At 47.0% G+C, this 21,060-nt stretch overlaps 1 protein-coding gene across 2 annotated transcripts; it reads left to right on the forward strand.

The window, feature by feature from the left end:
- TAF8 (TATA-box binding protein associated factor 8) lies at positions 1–20,457 on the forward strand. 2 transcript variants are annotated; one of them, XM_061146703.1, is made up of 9 exons: positions 1–56; positions 846–1,002; positions 3,861–3,959; positions 4,281–4,343; positions 5,338–5,462; positions 9,758–9,905; positions 11,259–11,401; positions 18,060–18,199; positions 18,509–20,457. In XM_061146703.1, exons 1-9 carry the CDS (start codon positions 12–14, stop codon positions 18,519–18,521), a joined length of 933 nt encoding a protein of 310 aa, XP_061002686.1. In that variant the 5' UTR covers positions 1–11; the 3' UTR covers positions 18,522–20,457. The 2 variants fall into 2 exon arrangements, with proteins under 2 accessions (XP_061002686.1, XP_061002687.1); XM_061146704.1 differs by lacking the exons at positions 18,060–18,199; positions 18,509–20,457 and adding an exon at positions 13,909–15,676.
- Positions 20,458–21,060: the final 603 nt, after the last annotated feature.

Raw genomic sequence — 21,060 nt, forward strand, 5'->3', positions numbered from 1 at the left:
GGCAGGGCAAGATGGCCGACGCGGCGGCCACTGCCGGGGCTGCGGGCTCCGGAACGGTAAGGGCGGGAGGCAGGCGCGGGGCCGGAGCCGAGACAGTCGGGGCATTCGGCAACTTTCCCTCTACCGGGCTATGAGCCCATACTCAGAAATCCAGCCCCACCCTGAGCCCTGCGTGGAGGAGGGTCTTTCAAGACGTACATGACTAACCCCCCCGCCGCCCCCGCCATTCTCGAGACTTGGCGGCGGCCTCCGGAGTCGGTGGACCTGTGTACTGATTGGCCTATTCTTTGTTGGGTGGGAGGGGTTGTGAACCCGGAACAGCTCCTGATTGGTCCAGCGAGGCCGCTTTCGCCTTCTTATTGGCCCGCTAAAGTTGGGAGGGATTCCCATTTCAAAATAATTTAGGTTTCCTACTTTTTCCTGTCCTCTTCTCAGTATCATGTGTTGTTTGTTGCTTTGACTCTCCTCGTTAGTGAAATGGTGTGGAGATGGGAAGAACGAGAGAGAGAGAGAGATCACTTTTTTCCTGGGTGATGGACACGAGTTCCAATCCCATCATGCATGTTTCTTCAGCTATATATTCTGAAAATCTGCTAAAATAGAAAAAACAGCCGCTTTGTGTTACTGGAATTGTTAAGTGTTAGGTAGGCAGAAAGGCTGTCTCCGAATTTAGAACCCCTAGGGTGCTCAGTTACTGTTCATTTGGCCAAGAGCTATAAATCCAAAGTACCGATAAGTATTTAGCAAAAGAACCTTTGATTGCCAGTGACACTATGTGAGCTCTGTAATTGCATCACTGTCCAGTGAATAAAAATGTTCTCTCTTTCTGGGCTGCTGATTCACAGAGATCAGGAAGTAAACAGTCCACTAACCCTGCTGATAACTACCATCTGGCCCGGAGGCGAACCCTGCAAGTGGTTGTGAGCTCCCTGCTGACAGAGGCAGGGTTTGAGAGTGCAGAGAAAGCGTCTGTGGAAACACTGACAGAGATGCTGCAGAGCTGTAAGTACCTGGAAACAACAGGAAACAGTAGGCCCTCTTCCAGTCAAACAAACACCTGTTCTGTGTTCTGCATCATGATAGTGTTGAAAATGTTTAAAAAAAGGAAGGACATTATTAAGTGACCTACAGGCTTTAGAACAAGATAGACCTTATTAGGTCTAGGTGTAAGGATAGGTATAAGTTCTCACTCTGCCACTTAATAGCTTGGGTCAACCACTAAACTTCCTGAATCTCAATTTCCTTATTTGTGAAAAGGGGTAAAAATTTGCACATTTTGGAGTTTTGAGTATAAGTGAGATATGTATGTAAAACAGTCAAAAATGTAAGCCCTTAATGACTTGTAGGTGGTGTTATTATTACTGTTTGTTCTCTATGCTCAAATAATTTACACTTTTATTGAAGAGTCAGGATTAAGTCCCATGAAATAGATGCCACACGTTATATAGTCAAATGCTATATTATATGATTGAAAGAGTGAGGGTGAATAAGTTTTAGAAAATGGGGGGGGGGGGAACCACCAGTGCTTTTATTTATTTATTTATTTTTTATCACCACTGCTTTTAAAAGGAAGTATCTTGAGATTTTGGAGCCTGGAATGGTCTCACATAGGCTTGTGCATAGTCAATGTATTTCCCTCTTTGGGCCTTGGTTAGGGAAGGGAAGGATGAGATGAGGGATGAGGCATTAAGGTGTTTTGGGAGGAATCAGCCCTGTGAATGGAAGTGAGAGAAAGGTTTAGGCAGAGAGGGAAAAGTTCAAACAAAGAATTGGCCAGCTCAGCAGGGAGCCCTGGAGCGATTATTGCCCATCAGAGTATCTGACATCAGGCCCCCAAAGCCCTGCCTTTGTAGTCTTGATCAGTCATGGATGTGGGCTGCCCCAGGAAGGGTGTGATCTGGGGTGAGATGACTCTCTGCAGCTGATGTTTGGGACTTCAGAATACCAAATGTTTTCCTAAAGCAGCTATCTCAAACACCTCTAGATTCTTAAATATTGAGGGTCCTAGGGAATTTTGTATACATGGGCTTTTTTTTTTTTTCCTTAATATTCTCCTTTTTTTAAAAAAGTTAAACATTTTGGGGGGAACTGCGCTAGGTCTTTGTTGCTGTGTGCAGGCTACCTCCAGATGCAGCGAGCAGGGACTACTCCAGTTGCAGCGCACAGGCTTCTCATTGCAGTGGCTTCCCTTGTTGCAGAGCACAGGCCCTAGGGTGCATGGGCTTCAGTAGTTGCAGAGTGTGGATTCGGGGGCTGTGGTATGTGGACTTACTTGCCCTGCGGCATTTGAAATCTTCCTAGACCAGGGATTGAACTTGTATTCTCTGCATTGGCAGGTGGATTCTTAACCACTGGACCACGAGGGAAATCTCAACATGGGCTTTATATGGAGAGATTTTTGCCACAATAGAAAATGAAATTGAGAACATCTTAAAACATAAGGATGCACACGGACACATTCCATTAGCCAGCAGAGCCATGATGTCATCACAGGTGACATAGCTTCTGGAAACCATGACAGAGAATAAGAGTAAAAAAAAGTCAAAGAACGTCTCATTTTATTATGGAAATGCTTTTGACCTTTGAACTTGTCCACAGACTTTTTGTTTGTGTAAAATGGAGCACAGTTTCAGAATTTTTCTGAAACTGCTCATCCACCTCTGAAGCCCATTCATGGAGCCTAGCTTCCTGTTTCCCCTTTCCCCTGAGGGACTTCAGAGTGACTGAAAAGAGATTCAGCTTCAGGTAGAAGAAAAAATACTTGACACCCAAATAATAAGACCTTTTTTTTTTTTTTGTGGCACAATATACATAACACAAAATTACCATTTTAATTATTTTCAAGTGTTAAATTCAGTAGTGTTAAGTATAGTCACAGTGGTGTCAACCATCAGCATTATCCGTTTTCAGAACTTTACTTTTTCACTGTTCTGAACAATAACTCTGTATCCATCAACAGTAGCCCCGCATCCCTCCTTCCTCCCAGCTCCTGGTAACCTCTAATCTAATTTTTGTCTCTATGGATTTTCTTTTTTTCTATATACCTCATATAAGTGGAATCTTAAAATGTTTGACGGGTTGGCTTATTTCACTTAGCGTGATGTTTTCAGAGTTCATTCATGGGCTTCTCTGGTGGTCCAGTGGTTAAGAATCTGCCTTGCAATGCAGGGGACACGGGTACAATCCCTGGTTCAAGAAGATGCCACATACCGTGGGGCAGCTAAGGCCGTGAGCTCTAGAGCACGTGCTCCCCAATAAGAGAAGCCCCCACAGTGAGACGCCCCCACTCCACAAGGAAGAGCAGCCCCCACTCCCCGCAACTAGAGAAAGCCTACGCATAGCAACCAAGACCCAGCGCGGCCAAAAATTTAAAAATTAATATGTAAATATTTTTAAAAAACACAGGAAACCTAGATGGGAGGGAGTTTGGAGGAGAATAGATACATGTATATTATGACTGAGTCCCTTTGCTGTCTACCTGAAACTATCAGAATATTGTTAATTGTTTTGGCTATACTCCAATATAAAATATAAAGTTAAGAAAAAAACCAAAACGTCCATTCATGTTGTATCTTGTATCAGAACGTCATTCCTTTTGAAGGCTGGGTAACATTCCAGTATAGGTGTAGACCACGTTTTCTGGATCCATTCCTCTGTGGGTGGACGTTGGGTTGTTTCTATCTTTTGGCGACTGTGAATAGTGCAGCTGTGAGCATGCGCACACAAGTATCTGTTTGAGTTCCTGTTTCCCTTTCACTTGGGTGTATACCTAGGAGTGGAATTGCTGGCTCAGGTGATCGTTCTGTGTTTAACTGTTTGGGAACTAAGAACACGACTTTCTGCTCTCGATCCTTTCTTAGACATTTCAGAAATTGGAAGGAGTGCCAAGTCTTACTGTGAGCACACAGCCAGGACCCAGCCCACACTGTCAGATATTGTGGTCACCCTTGTCGAGATGGGTGAGTACGTCTCCAGTTTCCATTTCTTCAGAGCGGCTGAGTTGGGAACATGAGAGAGAGAGGCGTCCCCTGGAGGCAGCCCGGTCTGCTGAATGTCCTTGACTCTCCTCTTGAGTCTCCTGCTTTGCTTTCAACTTGACAGTTATCAAAAGAGGGTTCCTCTGAAGCCCTGTAAGAGACCTCTTAACTCCTTTGGGGGACTCTGTTGGAGCTTCCTTTGAGTGGCAGCAAAGTCGGGAGTTTAAACTATTTCACCACAGCATGACTTGCCCTTCCGTGTTTAGCGGCCTAGGCAGTGATTTTTGTTTTCCTGTTTCTTAGGTTTCAATGTGGACACTCTCCCTGCATATGCAAAACGGTCTCAGAGGATGGTCATCACCGCCCGTAAGTGACTGTGAACTGAGGTATCCAGTAGTGCTCAATTAATGCTGGTGGAGTGAATTGATTGAATAGGGCAGGGACTGGTATGTAGCTACTGCCTCACTGCAGGCTCCTTTCCGTTATTTGGGGCTACCTACAGTGTAATCTTTATTTGGGCCAATTGAATTAGGTTGTGAAATTCACTCACCACAAAGGCAAACCCTCTCGATGCTACTTGAAAAATATGAGAGTTCTTATTCCTGCTTAGATCAAGCGTCAGTAAACTATGGGTACTGTGGCCCACCACCTATTTTTGCAAATAAACCTTTGTTGGCACATAGCCACATTTACGTATTACCTATGGTTGCTTTCTTGCTATAATGGCAGGGTTCAGTAGTTGTGACAGACTGCATGGCTTGTGAAACCTAAAATATTTACTTTTTGTCCCTTTATACAAAAAGTTTGATGATCTCTGCCTTAGATACACTGAGTACCATAACCTGAGTTGGAGAAACTCGTTTGGGCTTATGGAACCTGGCAAGAGTTCACTAGTTTGTTTTTTTTTTCATCACTCTCTTCAGGCTGGCATCTTTTAAGGAATACCTCTCAAGGCAGCAGTGGAAGGTGCCGTTTTTAATCCCCTCCTCACTTAACTTTCCCTGGCTCAATGTTTGTCTTTGTTACCTGAGTTCTTGAAAAGAACAAGCAGCCCACCTAACTTGCTTAGTTCCTCAGTCCTCTCTTTTGCCTAGTTAACTGGTCACAGCCACCAACTCACCTAGCTGAGAGGCATGCAGGCAGATTATTGGACATGGGAATGTCACCCCAGGTTATGCAGAGGTTGGGGGCAGGGGTACCCTTTCAGGTCCTCAAGCCATCGAACGCCTTTTATTGGTAGAAGTACAAAGTGCCTGTTGCATAGAACACTGAGGTCCAGCGCTTATTTTGAGAAAAGGAGGGGTGGGTTAGAGACACAAGACCTCGGGTGGAAGACTGACCAGTCGTGACTCTGTTGCAGCTCCGGTGACCAATCAGCCAGTGACCCCCAAGGCCCTCACTGCAGGACAGAACCGACCCCACCCGCCACACATCCCCAGCCATTTCCCTGAGTTTCCCGACCCCCACACCTACATCAAAACACCGGTGAGTGACAAGGCCACGCTAGAGGCTGTGACTGATGCAAAAGCAGACTCAGTTCTACCTGGCTGTCAGACTGGAGTCCAGAAGTTTGTTGGTAACAGGGTAGTTCAGAACTCAGAATGTCTCTCCTCCAAAATGTCTCCAGTTTGGCAAAGGAGAATTATTTTCTCCACTTTGCTGGCAAAAATAGAGTTAATGAAGAAATTGAAGCTGGCACAATTTTGCCTGTCCCATCCAGACACAAAAGTCAGTTCAGTTGCTCAGTCATGTCTGACTCTTTGCGACCCCATGGACTGCAGCACGCCAGGCTTCCCTGTCCATCACCAGCTCCCAGAGCTTGCTCAAACTCGCATCCATCAAGTTGGTGATGCCATCCAACCATCTCAACCTCTGTCGTTCCTTTCTCCCTCTGGCTTCAATCTTTCCCAGCATCAGGGTCTTTCCCAATGAGTCAGTTCTTCCCATCAAGTGGCCAGAGTATTGGAGTTTCAGATTCAGTGTCAGTCTTTCCAATCAATATTCAGGACTGATCTCCTTTAGGATAGACTGGTTGTATCTCCTTGCAGTCCAAGGGACTCTCAAGAGTCTTCTCCAACACCATAGTTCAAAAGCATCAATTCTTTGGCACTCAGCTTTCTTCATAGTCCAACTCTCACATCCATACATGACTATTGGAAAAACCATAGCTTTGACTAGACGGACCTTTGTTGACAAAGTAATGTCTCTGCTTTTTAATATGCTGTCTAGGTTGCTCCTAGCTTTTCTTCCAAGGAGCAACTGTCTTTTAATTTCATGGCTGTAATCACCATCTGCAGTGATTTTGGAGCCCCCCCAAAGTAAAAGTCTGCCACTGTTTCCACTGTTTCCCCATCTATTTGCCATGAAGTGATGGGACCGGATGCCATGATCTTAGTTTTCTGAATGTTGAGTTTTAAGCCAACTGTTTCATTCTCCTCTTTCACTTTCATTAAGAGGCTCTTTAGTTTCTCTTTGCTCTCTGCCATAAGGGTGGTGTCATCTGCATATCTGAGGTTATTGCTATTTCTCCCGGCAATCTTGATTCCAGCTGTGCTTCATCCAGCCTGGCGTTTCACATGATGTACTCTGCATATAATTTAAATAAACAGGGTGACAGTATACAGCCTTAACATGCTCCTTTCCCAATTTGGAACCAGTTTTTTGTTTCATGTCTGGTTCTAACTGTTGCTTCTTGACCTGCATACAGATTTCTCAGGAGGCAGGTCAGGTGGTCTGCTATTCCCATCTCTTGAAGAATTTTCCACATTTCATTGTGATCCACACAGCCAAAGGCTTTGTCATAGTCAATAAAGCAGAAGTAGGTGTTTTTCTGGAACTCTTACATTTTCAATGACCCAACAGATGTTGGCAATTTGATCTCTGGTTCCTCTGCCTTTTCTAAATCCAGCTTGAGTATCTGGAAGGTCATGGTTCACATACTGTTGAAGCCTGGCTTGGAGAATTTTGAGCATTACTTTGCTAGCATGTGAGATGAGTGCAGTTGTGCAGTAGTTTGAGCATCTTTGGCATTGCCTTTCTTTGGGACTGGAGTGAAAACTGACCTTTTCCAGGCCTGTGTCCACTGCAAAGTTTTCCAGATTTGCTGGCATATTGAGTATAGTACTTTCACAGCATCATCTTTTAGGATTTGAAATAGCTCAACTGGAATTCCATCATCTCCACTAGCTTTGTTCATAGCGATGCTTGCTAAGGCACACTTGACTTCACATTCCAGGATGTCTGGCTCTAGGTGAAGGATCATACCATTATGGTTATCTGGGTCATGAAGATCTTTTTTGTATAGCTCTTCTGTGTATTCTTGCCATCACTTCTTAATATTTTCTAGATACAAAACTACCTAGCCATGTAAAGAAAAGACCTATTCCACAAAACTCTGGTAGTAATTCTTGGTTAGAGTGTAGCTAACTGTTGTTTTGTGTATGCTTTTCTGGGTTTTCCAAATTTTCCATAATAGGTAAGAGTTATTTTTGAAATCAGGGTAAAAGTTACTTAAAACATACTTGGTGGGACTTCCTTGGTGGTACAGTGGTTAAGACCACTCTTCCACTGCAGGGGCATGAATTCGATCTCAGGTCAGGGAACTAAGATCCTGCATGCCATGTGGCACAGCCAAAAAAAACTTGGTAATATGAAATGTAACTTATCATAGGAGAAGGCAATGGCAACCCACTCCAGTACTCTTGCCTGGAAAATCCCATGGATGGAGGAGCCTCATAGGCTGCAGTCCGTGGGGTCGCTAAGAGTCGGACACGACTGAGTGACTTCACTTTCACTTTTCACTTTCATGCCTTGGAGAAGGAAATGGCAACCCACTCTAGTGTTCTTGCCTGGAGAATCCCAGGGATGGCAGAGCCTGGTAGGGCTGCCATCTATGGGGTCCCAGCAAGTCGGACACGACTGAAGCTTCTTAGCAGCAGCAGCAGCAGCAGCAACTTACCATAACTGTGAGCTTTGGGTCTATATGGGACAAGTATAGTTTTCCTCTGTGGTTTGATATGTCCTAATTTGCCTTCTAGCAATTTCTCCTTCCCTTAGAAGGCACATGGTGGCCAGGAGTCTCCAGAGGCTGTTCTGCTCATTTCCTGTGTCCCCGTGTCCTGGTGCAAATATGGCTGCAATGCGGGGTTAGAGCAAGTCATCCGGGAGATTTTTCCACACCTCAAGATATGAGGGCAAAAGAGCAAGTAGTCACCCACCACTGCAGCACAGACATTGCCCTTGACCAGTGGTTTCTGTATGAGTGTCCTAGGGCTGCTGTAACAAAGTGCCACAAACTAGGTGGCTCAGAACAACAGAAATGCATTGTCTTACAGTCCAGAGGCCAGAAGTTCAAAATCGAGGTGTCGGCAGGCTCCCTATGAAATCTCTTCTCAGCCTCTGGTGGCTTCAGGCAGTTCATGGGGTCCTTCGGCTTATAGATGCATTACTCCAATCTTCCGTGCTCACATGGCCCACTCTCTGTATCTCTGCCTTCACGTGACCGTTTCTGTTAAGGACACCAGTCATGTGGCTTTGTACTGCCCTACTGCATGACACTTCATGTTCACTGAGTGCATCTTGCCCTGGAAGTATCCAAACACTGTAAGATCATATTCTGAGGCCCTTGAGGTTGGGACTTCGACACATCTTTCTTTAGAGCGCTACAATCAACCCACAGCAATCTCTCTCTCTCTCTTTTTTTTTTAACATTTATTTATTTATTTGGCTGCCTCAAGTCCTAGGGATCTTTAGTTGTGGCATTCGAACTCTTAGCTGCAACATGAAGGATCTAGTTCCCTAACCAGGGATCAAACCCAGGCCTCCTGCATTGGGAGTGCAGTCTTAGTCCCAGGACTACTAGGGAAGTCCCTGTCTTAACTTCTGTAGTGCGTCTCTGTCTAAGTATTAAATGCTCCGTTATTTGCTCGTTTACATGCATGGTATAATGTAATTCCATATAAAAACAATGTACATTGGAAGATCATCTGACCCTTATTCAAGGTTCAGGAAACCTGTTGTTTCCTTTTTATTGGCAACTACATGATAGCCTGTACTCTTGGGTTTTTTGAAATCTTGGTTTAAATCTTGATGGAATACGAAGTCACAGGTCTGATTCTAGGTTCTGTTTATTTTGAAACTTTGACAGCTCTCATAGTTGAAAAAGATACATTACAAAGATAGGTGACATCTTAAACTTGTCCTTAATAAACCATAAAAGTAATTTTTTTTCATTCTTACCTACCAATTATTTGAAGAATTTTGTTAATTAAATTTCTAACTTTTATAATAAATGTCAAGCAGTTGTCTTAAAAATAATCATAAGATCTTGCTTTTTAATGTTTTTAACCAGAGTGTTCAGAATTTCATCAAATTCTTCATTTGGGGAAGATTTCAAACATGTCAGAAAATCTTGTCATCACATTACATCGAGGGTGGTCCCATCAGGGCTTGCAGGGGGTTGGGGGGTGAGGATTCCCCGCTCTCCATTGAGGATACATTTCTTACTCCTGAGTGCAGCTCTCATGGGAGCTAAATGAAGGCCTAGGATCAATCACTATATAAATATTTGTACATTTCTTAATTTTTAAGATTCAAAGTAAATGTTAATGATAGTCTTATTTTTTCTTTCGGCCCTTCCACTGCCCTTGGAGATCTCTGCTTTGGGTGATGGTAGAGGGTCATTTAAAGGGTGGGAGGACAGAGCAACAGCAAGGCAGGGACCCGAGGAGAGCAGTGCAATCATGGGTATTTCTCTAGCGTCTTTGCTGCTCTCCCTTTAGACGTACCGCGAGCCCGTGTCAGACTACCAGGTCCTGCGGGAGAAGGCCGCGTCCCAGAGACGCGATGTGGAGCGGGCGCTCACCCGTTTCATGGCCAAGACAGGCGAGACCCAGAGTCTTTTCAAAGATGACGTCAGCACGTTTCCACGTGAGTCTCTCCCCTCTGTGGACCCTGCCTTGTCCTTGAGGCCATCATCCCCTCTTCCCTCCCTCATTGTGGTTGGAAGAAACAAGTAAGCTTTGTCCTTATCTTGGGTGGAACTTGTTCTTCAGATTTCTGGCTCTTTTTCCAGATCTTCAGGGCCTGTCTCTAACTGATGACTGCAAAATAGTCATGACCTGTGTTGGAAGTGGGCGCTTGAGGTTCGTGGAATTGAAGTCACCTCGAGGGTGACTGAGCCCTGGGCATCAGAGAGGCTCATCCAGTGAGAGGGCAGCCCTGGTGGTAGAAGGACCTGGCGTCAGGGGCCAGGCAGTTACAGAGCCTCTGCCAGGCTTCGCCTTCGTGGTGTCCTCTCACAGAGCCCACCACTGAATTTCTCATCTCAGCACTACCATTTCGCTGGTCACATAACCCCTCCATTCCTCAAGACCAAGTTCCTTCCTGTCCATCAGCCTCAGAGTTTCCCTAGGGGAGTGAGGGTGATGGGCTTGGATGGTTCTGTAGGCTCCTGGTGGATCCTCACTGTGTTCCTGGCCCTAGATGTACAGCAGCTAGGTTACTAAGTCCAGAAATTGTGCTGATCACTTCCCTTCTTTTACCTCATGAGCTCCTTGAGTGAGCCTCCGAGTCAGGAACTGTTTCCACTGCCCTTTCGGGAAGCCAAGGCTTCTAGAGAAAAGCAACAGAGTAATTTGCCGAAGGTCACATGGCGAGTAGATGGTATTCAGACCTAGTTCTCTCTGTGTGCAGGACCCACATCTGAGCCATGCTGAAAATAATCTTCCAAGTGTCTGTTGTTAATGACATTCTATCATGGAAATATATACAGACACTTTGTTTCAATTTTTTATTTTTAAACAATAATTTCTCCTCCTCAGCCTCATTGCTTTTTAGAGGAATTGGATTGCTCCTTTACCTGAACTGCCTTCTAGCTCCTCGGATATACTTCTAGGCTCAGAGTTCTCAGTTCCACTGTCAGGACTTGAGTCCTTGCCTTGGGTATAAGATCACTAAGCTGATGCTTCGCTTGAATTCAGCCCCAGTCCTCTCTGATGCTTGGTAAATGAGGCTCTGAAGTCATATTGCCCGGGTTCATTCCCACTCTACCACTTCCTGTGTGTTTGAGGGGGTCGCATAACCCCTCCATTCCTCAGGTTCCCTGTCTGTAAGGTGAGGCTGGTAACTGTAGTTGTTTAATATGGTGGAGACGAGGATTAAAGGTAACGCGTAAGTGTTACCTGGCCCATGGTGAGTGCCTGAGCATGTTAGCTATTCCTGCCGCTCGGTGCTGCTCGCTGATCTGTCGTAAGGCTCCCGGCCTCTCTTCCAACCCCCTAGTGATCGCTGCCAGGCCTTTCACCATCCCCTACCTGACGGCTCTTCTTCCGTCCGAGCTGGAGATGCAGCAGATGGAGGAGACGGATTCCTCGGAGCAGGACGAGCAGACGGACACAGAGAACCTCCCTCTTCACATCAGCCCGGTGGGTCCAGCCTTCTGTCCGCTTCAGTGCACCCCCCCACCCCCACCCCCCGCAGTAGCCCGTGCTGCTCGCTGCCTGTCTCCCCGGGGGTTGGTCAGGACCCCCTCAGTCTCTGGCCTCTTGTGAGGGACTTGCATGATGGGCCTGTGGTGACGGGATTTCTCGTTCCCTGGGGATTCGTTCAGTCATCCAGCAAATCCTGAATGAGCCCCTGCCAGAGTCAGGCATGTGTTGGGTGCTGGGAAATTAGCAGAAGGCAAAATAGACAAAATGTCCTGTCCTCACAGAACTAAGGAAAAATGAGACGTTAGGGGACAGGAGTAGGTATGGGCCTGGGGGGTGTGGTATTAGACAGGGTGAGTAAGAAGGTGACAGGTGAGCAAAGGCCTGAGGGAACGAGGCTACACATATCTGGGAGGGGAGCCTTCCCCTCAGAGGGAACGGCAGATGTGAAGGCACCCAGGTGGGAGCCGCTATGTTGAAGAAGGGCAGAGGCCATGGGGGTGACCAGGGGATGCGAGTAAGAGGGCAGCAGCAGGGAGCTCCCGGGGCTCAGGTCCTCACGGGACACCAGCACTTGGGCCTTTTGTCAGTGAGATGGGAGCCGCAGGACCCGCTAAGCAGCGGTGGGTCTCGGGATCGGTGACGTGGTGAGGTTGTCGAGGTGGACTGCACAGGGTGAGGGCCGAGCAGAGAGACTGGTCGGGAGGCTGGTGCAGGAAACAGAGATGGTGGTAGAGGGAAAGACATGGTCAGGTAGATGATTTGGTCAAATTCTAGATAATTTTCAGAAAAGAACCAACTGATGGAGTGGATGTGAGATGTGAGAGAAAGAGAGTCAAAGACAAACGCAAGGTTTTTTGCCTGAACAGTAGGAAAGAAGGAGTTGCCTCCAGCCAAGAAAGGGGAGGTTTTTGGGTGGAACAGGGGTAGGGGGAGACCAGGAGTTGAGGTGTACCGAGGTAAGTGTGAGATGCTTGTTAGATATCCGGGTGGTGAAATCAGGTAGGGGCCTCCCTAGTGGCTCCATGGTAAAGAATCCTCCTGCCAGTGCAGGAGCTGCAGGAGACACAGGTTTGATCCCTGGGTTGGGAAGATCCCCTGGAGAAGGAAGTGGCAACCTACTCCAGTATTCTTGCCCGGATAATCCGTGAACAGAGGAGCCTGGTGGGCTACAGTCTGTGGGGTCACAAAGAGTCATGGTGATGTCAGGTAGGAAGGTGGATTGGCAAGTTGGGGTTCAGGGAGCTGTTTGGGCTCAAAGTGCAAGTCTTGGAATCCTCAGCATGTAGACAGTGTTGAAAACCACGAGAGATCAGGTGAGCACCTAGGGAGCAATGAGGATAAAAAATAGAAGTACCAGGAGTGAGCCCGGGGCTCTGCACTGTTCAGCAGGTAAGGAGACTGGGAACCGGCCACGGATGTGAAGAAGGCACAGCAGGAAAGGTGGCGCGTCCTGGAGGCCAAGGGAAGAAAGTGTCAGGAAAAGGAGAGTGATTCGCTTGGTCTGCTCTCTCTGCAGCTGCAGCTGGTTCCAGCCTTGTGAGGACCGAGACTTTGTCCCTTAGATCTGGCAACAGCCATTTCAGGAAGAATGAGAGCAAGTGAATTCAAAGAGAATGGGAGGAGAGAAATTGGAGTTAGTGAGTACAGACTTGTGTTGTCCTTCACAGTGGCCAGTAGTCCACAGGCAACTAAGTCTAAATTGATGTAAATTAAATATAACAAAAAATTCAGTTCCTCAGTCACACCAGCTACATTCCGTAGCCGCCTATGACTCCTGCTAGCCTGCTGGGCAGTGCAGATATGAACAGTTAAAGCATCACAGAAAGTTCCATTAAATGTAGACCGTGGTTTCAAGGAATTTTGCTGTGACGGGAAGTTGAGAAATGGAGTGGTAACTAAAGGGAAAGAATTAAGGAGGTCAGAGAGGTGTAACAAGATGTCTGTGCTGATGGGAGTGATCTGGTAAAGTTGATTCAGGAGAGAAAAACATTTTGGAATGATGATCTTTGGTAGGGCAGGGAATCCAGTACCCAAAAGGGGTTAGCCTGATCGTGGGCTTTTCCAAGCCAGGATAGGAGACAGAGTGTGGACAGAGACAAAGGTTGAGGAGGGGAGTATGCTTGTGGGAACTTGTGGGTGTTCCTTTCTGGTTATGATGTATTGTCCTCGGCAAGTAAGAGGGTAAGACCCACTCTTATTTATGTATCAGGGGAGAAAGTTCCAAGTAGAGGCCCAGACCTGCCAGAAGCTCTTAATGCCTTTAAGGCTTATTGGACCCTTAGAGTGAGGTTGCCATATTCATCCATCCTTTAAAGCTGGCCTTGGCTTTTAAGCGAGGGATGGCTTAGTGGTCATAACTAGACTGAGGGCTCTCAGGTGTGAGGCCCCAGGTGGCAGCCCGAAGCCCCGGGATGCAGGTGGAGAGTGCCAGTTCTGACTGTAGTATTTACTGACTGTCTCCCTGATCACATACCTCTTTAATGTTGAATTATTCCTTTCAGAATTAGGGCTGGCAGCCCATGGCTTTACGTAAAGCAGAGGAGCTTGTTATCCTACGCTTCTGTTTTGGACTCTGTTAAGTCGGTCTGAGATATGGTGATTGGGTCATGGACTAAGATGAGGTTCACCTTATGAGAAGGAGGAATCTTCTAAACAGACATCACAATCCCTTTGTAAGTAAGCTCAAGGGCTTGCAGTTGAGTTACCTAACACTCTGGGGAGTGACATAGGTGAGGCCATGGCGGTGAGTGCAGCGAGGCGGACTGGATGCCAGGAGCTGCCTGAGGACTCCGGGATCCCTGGAGGCCAAGCCAGACAGCAAAGAGTGAAAAGACCTGAGCCTTGAGAGTCAGACTGGCCTGGCTGCCAATCCAGACCGGGCTGCTTTCCCGCTAAGTGATGTTGGTTGCCTGACCCAGTATCTGAGTCTGTTTCCTCACAAATGGGAACACCTACTTCCAGGGGAAGTGAGGAGCCTGAGATAAAATCAACTCATCTACGTTGGGTGCTTGGCATACGGCAGCCCATGGCACCCCTGCCCACCCCCTCCCCGCCCCTATTGTATGGTCATGTGCTCTTCTGTACAGAATAGAGAAATAAAAAAACTTCAAGAGAAGGATTCCAGGAACAATTTATGGACAGTCAATTGGGCTTGTTATTTTGTTGGACTGGCCACAATCACACATTTGAAATCTGGAATGTACAAAAAGATATGTGGTGACCGTCTATCATTCTCCCTTTCCTGCCTACAGAGCAGCCAGTGTCCCCACTCTCTTGTGAATCCTTCTAGAGACTTTGTTTGAATTTATTTTTTGGCCACACCGTGCAGCATGTGGGATCTTAGTTCTCCGAACAGGGAGCAAACCTGTACTCCCTGCATTGGAAATGTGGAATCTTAACCATTGGACCGCCGGGGAAGTCCTTAGAGATGCTTTTTTAGTTGTTGTTTTGAACGTACACAGCAAATCACAGGTTTTACCCCTTGCTTCCTTCCCTTGTGGAGCTACTTGGCGGTCATTCCACATCCTTGTGTGCAGAGCTGTTCGCCCCTCCCCATAGTGCCCCCTCTCGTGTGGACTTTACAAGCCAGTCCCCTGTGGACTCAGGTTGTTTCCTGTCTTTCGTGTTTACAGACGTTGTTAACAGTGAGTTCACTAACTGGTGTGTTAAAGTGTTCTTTTATCTCTGGAGGACGAAGCTCTCACGGACTGTTGCTAGGTAGTTAACTTTGTTGAGCTTGGTTCTGGTTTCTCTGTCCACGAACATGAAGGGGCTATTCATTTTAAATTGGTGTGTCAGATGATTATTTTCTCTTATATTTGAGCCAGCTGCCATCTGCAGGCAATCCCGGTGCCTCACCCTTTACTCTTTTCTGAACAATGTACCATTCACTAATTCAACAAGTACTTATTTAATACCTGGTAGGTGCCAGACATTGTTCTGGGTACTGGGGGCACATCAGTGACCAGCACAAAGACGACAGCTGCCTCTTGGCAGCCCGTGTGTTGGCAGTGGGGGCTTGACCATGAAGCATAGTATATAAATCCGTCACTGTATAGTATGTTAAAGATGAAAAGTGCTCTGGGTGGAGGTGGGGGGCCCTGAGTAGGGAAAGATCCAGAGTAAAACGGGGAGGTTTCAGTTTTAAATAGGGTGCTCAGGGTCCACGTCACAGGGAAGGTGACATCCGAGCCGTCCTGAAGGAGGTGAAGGATTGAGCCTTGGGCTCTCTGGGGCAGTGTCCTGAAAAGGGAACAGTAGGGAGGCGAGTAGGGCTGTGACTGAGGAAGGTGGGATGGGCGTGGGGGAGAGGGAGAGGTCAGGTCAGGGAGGGCCTTATGAGCAGTTTGAAGAGCTGTCTTCCCATGGGGTGAAGTGGGAGTCATGAGAGGATGTGGGGAGGAGGAGGGGCAGGTCTGAGCTTCTCCAGGAGCACTGGCCGTGCTGGTGACCACAGGGCCGGCAGAGGATGGACTGTGACGGGATGGCCATTGGGGGCGGCTGTTCATCCAGGTGGGAGACAGCAAGGGGTCCTACCAGGGGGTTCCACTAGAGATAACGGAAGTAGATTCTGCCTGTATTCTGAAAGTAAGGCCAAGAAGTTTTCCTAACAGATTGGCTGGGGGATATATCAGAGAAAGAAAAAAAGCAGGCGTGACTGCGGATTTTGGGGCTTGGACCAATGGGAGGATGGAGTTGCCGTCACCAATGTCAGTGAGAGGAGCTGTTTGTGCCTGGGGTTCAGTTTCAGGCACATTGAATTTGAGATGCCCGGAGATGGCGGGTGGTCGAGTGACAGCAGCCGTGCAGGAGAGGTGACAATCGGGAAGATTCAAGTGGGAGATGTTGCTGTGGAAATGGTGTTGGAACCTGTGAGGCTGGAGGCAGCACACTTGGGTGCCCGGGGTTCACACAGAGCATACGCGTTGCCTGAATCTGGCTTTTCTGGACCCAAGTCATTCCTGACACACCTTTTTACTCCCACCTCTTCTTTACAAATCTGTCAGTTTAGTACTTCTTCCATCTACTCCTCCTATTGCTAATGACAGCATCCTCTGCTCTGCTGTCTTCTGACAGCGCCATCGCCTGCTTGAGGTCAGATCCTCTTTTGCCTCAAGTTGCACAACAGCTGACCTGGTGGCTCAAATGGTAAAAAATCTGTCTGCAATGCCGAAGACCCCGGTTTCATCCCTGGATCAGAGAGATCCCTTAGAGAAGGAAACAGCAACCCACTCCAGTATTCTTGGCTGGAGAATCCCATGGACAGAGGAGCCTGGCAGGCTACAGTCCATGGGGTCGCAAAGAGTTGGACACGACTGAGCGACTAAAACACACTAAAAGTACAGAACAGGAACCTCAGTGATGGAGCCTTCAGCCTGTCACCAGGGTTGCAGCCCAACCAGCAACTTCTGGTCACTTACTGCCACCTGGGCCTGAGCCCTTCGTGTGATTCCCCCCAACACCTCTCCTGCAGCTTCTGCTCATTTTAAAGAACTTGGAAAATAGAAGAGAGTGTAAAAAAGGAAAGGAAAATCAGTCACCCATATTTCCAGAAGCAGTTTGTGAAACTTCAGTATCACTAATGTTTTCTATGTCTATATCCAATTGTGATTTTTTAAAAAATCTTCAAGATCATATTGACTATACTCAAACTTAGAAACTTTTCTCCAAAAATCACTTTTCTCAAAAAATGAACAGTGAGAGGCCTGATCCATGGGCCACACATGGGGGTGGTGGATGACGTTCCCGTGTTGGTGCCTTCATGGGAGCTCTCGGGGCTCCAGCAGTTTCTGGCCTCTGCCAGGATATGACCATTGGCACCATGTTGCAAGTACCAGATGCTTAAGAATTTGTGGGAAAGTAGATTATGATTTACATGAGGTTAGCTCCAGGAGGGGCTCTGTGCACACCATCTGTTCTGGTCCTGTCCCTCTCAGTCCTGCAGGGGATTGAGGGCCTCTTCTCTCTCTCTCTCTAAGTTTTAAAAAGTATTATTTATTTATTTGATTGCGCTGGGCTTCCTTGTGACACTCCGGATCTCTGACCTTTGTTGTGGCATGTGGATTCTAGTTCCCTGACCAGGGATTGAACCTGAGCCCCTGCCTTGGGAGCAAGAAGTCTTAGCCACCGGGCCACCAGGGAAGTCCCACTTCTCTCTCTTTTTTTTTTTTAATATTTCATTTATTTATTTTTCCTCTTTTGGCCATGCTCCATGGCCTGTGGGATCTTCATTCCCTTGCCAGGGATCAAACTCATGCCCTCTGCATTGGAAACACAGAGTCTTAACCACTGGACTGCCAGGGACGTCCCCCCACTTCTCTTTTACTTCATCTCCTCACGGGCTGAAGCATGCCTCCCTGAAGCATCTGACTTGTGGTCCCTGACTCCCTGCCCCCCAGGTCTCTGTTCCCTTCTGACTCCTGTCCCTGCCTTCTCAGGGTCTTGTGTTCTGTGCTCCACTGTGTCACCGCTGGTGCTCCCGCCTTCCTCTGATCGCAGCCACTGCCTGGCCTCCTCTGGGGCAGAGAGAGGCACATTAGCCCGGCTTCTGATTTCTCAATGAGAGGCGTGCTTGTAGTAGTTCTTAACCACAGGCATGATCTCTTTCCTCACGCTGCTGGTTGTTTTGCTTTATTTCGGTTTTTGCTCAAAGGATGATTCTGGAGCCGAGAAGGAGAACACCTCTGTTCTGCAGCAGAATCCGTCCTTGTCGGGGAGCCGAAACGGGGAGGAGAGTATCATTGATAACCCCTACCTGCGGCCTGTGAAGAAACCCAAGATCCGCAGGAAGAAGTGAGTTGGAGGCTGGGGTGCAGAGAGGCCTCCCCGGCCGACTGAGGTGGTCTTCTCTGCTCCTGGGCAGAAAAGAGAGGCTCATGGTGGGTCTGAGCCTTGGGCAGAGCTACTTGGTGAGAGGAAATGCTTCCCCCCCCTTCCTCTCCAGCCTCGTCTCCTGCATGTACCTCTTTCTTGTTGCATGGACGTTGAGCATCCTGCAGCCCAGGGATCAGCCCTCACAGCCCAGCAGTTTGTTCCCCTCACCAGAAGGAGAGCTAGCGGAGCCCCCACCAGCTGGGCTCCAAGGATTCCTCTTCTTTCTAGGTCCCTCTCCTGAGCCGAGAACGAAGCCTGCCTTGTACAGAGATGTGGATTCCACCCTGCTTGTCGAGTTAAAACCCCTCAAGGGAAGAGGAAGGTGGTCGTCTCGGGGTCGAGCTGAGGCTGTGGGGTGTGAACCAGGCATGATTTTAATAGCCAACTCTCTATTATGATTACCTGTTTTCACTGGATTTTGGGATTGATGAAGAAATGAAATGATGAGACTTTTAATCAGCTGGCCATACCATGGGGTACAGGAATGATGAATTCATTTATAATCATGGAACTTGATTCTTTGAAACCTGGGAGACCAGAGAAGGTGGCAGAGAGAGAGGGCTCTCTGCCTGCTGTGCTCATTGCCAGAAAGACCATGTGCTTAAAGTGTTTCAGGATATCTGGACCCTTTCATTGGCCGACAATTTGTGGCACAAATTTATCATCCTAGAAACTCCTTATTTCTCTGCTCACGTGGGCTGCAAGTGCCTTGTTGATTTGTTTGAAGGTGACTTGCTCTTCTTCAACATGTTGGAAGCAGGAGACTCACCGATTGCAGCTTCATTGTGGGGCCAGCAGGAGTCAGGAGGAGTGAGCAGATGCCTTCATGGGGAGGAGAATGGAAGACATCACTGACTCTCATCAGCATCTGATGAAATCTCCCTGAGGCAGGGCAGTGCCCTCTCCTGAGAGATTTATCATTTACTGTCCCGTCATGGAGCATGTGCTTGGGAATGACCAAGCTCTGCACCATCCTGGGAGAAGAGATTTTTCTTTGGCAAGAGGCTACATCAGTGGCTGTATTATGCTATGATTTGATAGCAGAATCATTGATTTTATGCAATAGGAAAAGGATCGATGGGACTGGGAGGTGGCGGGGATGAGATTTTGAAGGCCCGGCTTGGCCGTATGGTCCAAAGGCTGAGAAACCTCACAGGTCTGCTGGAGGCTGGCACGGATAGAAGGCCATGTGCCCACCTACGGCAGAAGTGGGCCAAGAAGAACCTGCACATCTGAATCTACCCAGGCTCTTTGCCTCTTCATCCTTGATGTGCCTACAAACCAAGAAAGGAAGATGCTGGACAAGCTGATACCTTTTTGACTGGTCTCCATAGGAAGAGGTTTTCAAACTAAGAGGAAGAGAAATGCCAGTGAAACCTGGAAGTTAATACACGGAAAACACGAGATCCTGGGTAAAGTCCTTAGTCCATCCTGAGCTCTCCTGATACTCGGCCTCCACAGTCATCTCTTAGTCCTCCATCCTCTTGGTTGAATTTGAAAACTCAAAAAACCTGGTGACAGCAGGCAGCAGGCTCCATGTGCAGGCCTCGCTGTTCTCTAAACACTTCATCCCACTGGCTGGAAGGAAAGTGCTGCTATCAGTAACTGAACAAGGGAAGCGGAATGAGAAAATCGGATTCCCCAGCTCTGGACCAGATAAGAGTTTCCCCCATCTGTAGTGATCTGAAAACCTTCCAGTTATAGTCGTCAGATCGGGCCTGTGCTGACCCCTTCCAAGCTTGTCATTTGGCTCTTTGTTAAGTCTAAATACAGTCCCAGGGTCGAGCCATGGCAGGTACAGGGCTAAAATTCTACTTCCTGAAGTGGTCATCCTAGCAGTTTCTCCTGATACTTCCCAGACAAGTACCTGTTGATCCTGTAATGCTGAGTGATGAGGTGAACTTTGGAAAAGAATTGCCCTTCTGCTGTTGAGACTTCAGAGGCCAAGCTGCTCTAAATCTGCCCTGAACGAGACACTGGGAGATGCTTGGACAACCTGAAACATTGACCCAACTCTTACTGTGTAAAAACTGCATGATCCTCACTGTATATTTATAAATGTTTATTTTTTATAACTTAGGGAGAATGCGTGGAGGGAAAAGGTAGTCAATGAAATTGGATTAAGCATGTGATTTATGAGCTCTTAATAAAAGGTCATAATAAACTTTGTGAATGAAACAGTTACAAGCATTGAACTCAAATTTGTGTGCAAAAGTTACAGCATCGAGTAAGACTGTGTAAGTTAGGCTTAGTCCTTCTAAGCTGTTTAAAACTTTTTATTTGGAAAGTCTGCAAACACAAAACTAGTGTTTTCCCTGTGTATTCACCCAGCTTCAACATTTAGCAACATCTTTTCAATTCCGTTTCATCTATGTATTCTACTGTTTTATTTTTTTAATTCCTAGAATATATTTTAAAACACACCTAAGAGCTGTATCATGTAATCTGTAAATATGTTGCTATGCATCTCTGATAGACTTTTTAAAGTTTTTTTTAAGGTAATTACAGATTGAGAGGATGTTACCTCCCCCCCAAAAAAATGTTTTACAAAGGATCTCAAATAGTAGTAGCATCTCAAATAACCAGTATAATATCAAACCCAAGAAAATGACATTGGTATAATCCACAGAGCATATCCAGATTTCATCTTTTTGTGTGTGTGTAATTCTATGTAATCATGTTGTGTAAATTCACAGTCAAGATGTCGAACATTGGGGAGCAGGCAGGGATAAACTGGGAGGTTGGAATTGACATACACACTACTACAGATAAAAAAGATA

Source organism: Dama dama, chromosome 7, assembly GCF_033118175.1.
Source record: "Dama dama isolate Ldn47 chromosome 7, ASM3311817v1, whole genome shotgun sequence".
Taxonomy (NCBI): domain Eukaryota; kingdom Metazoa; phylum Chordata; class Mammalia; order Artiodactyla; family Cervidae; genus Dama; species Dama dama.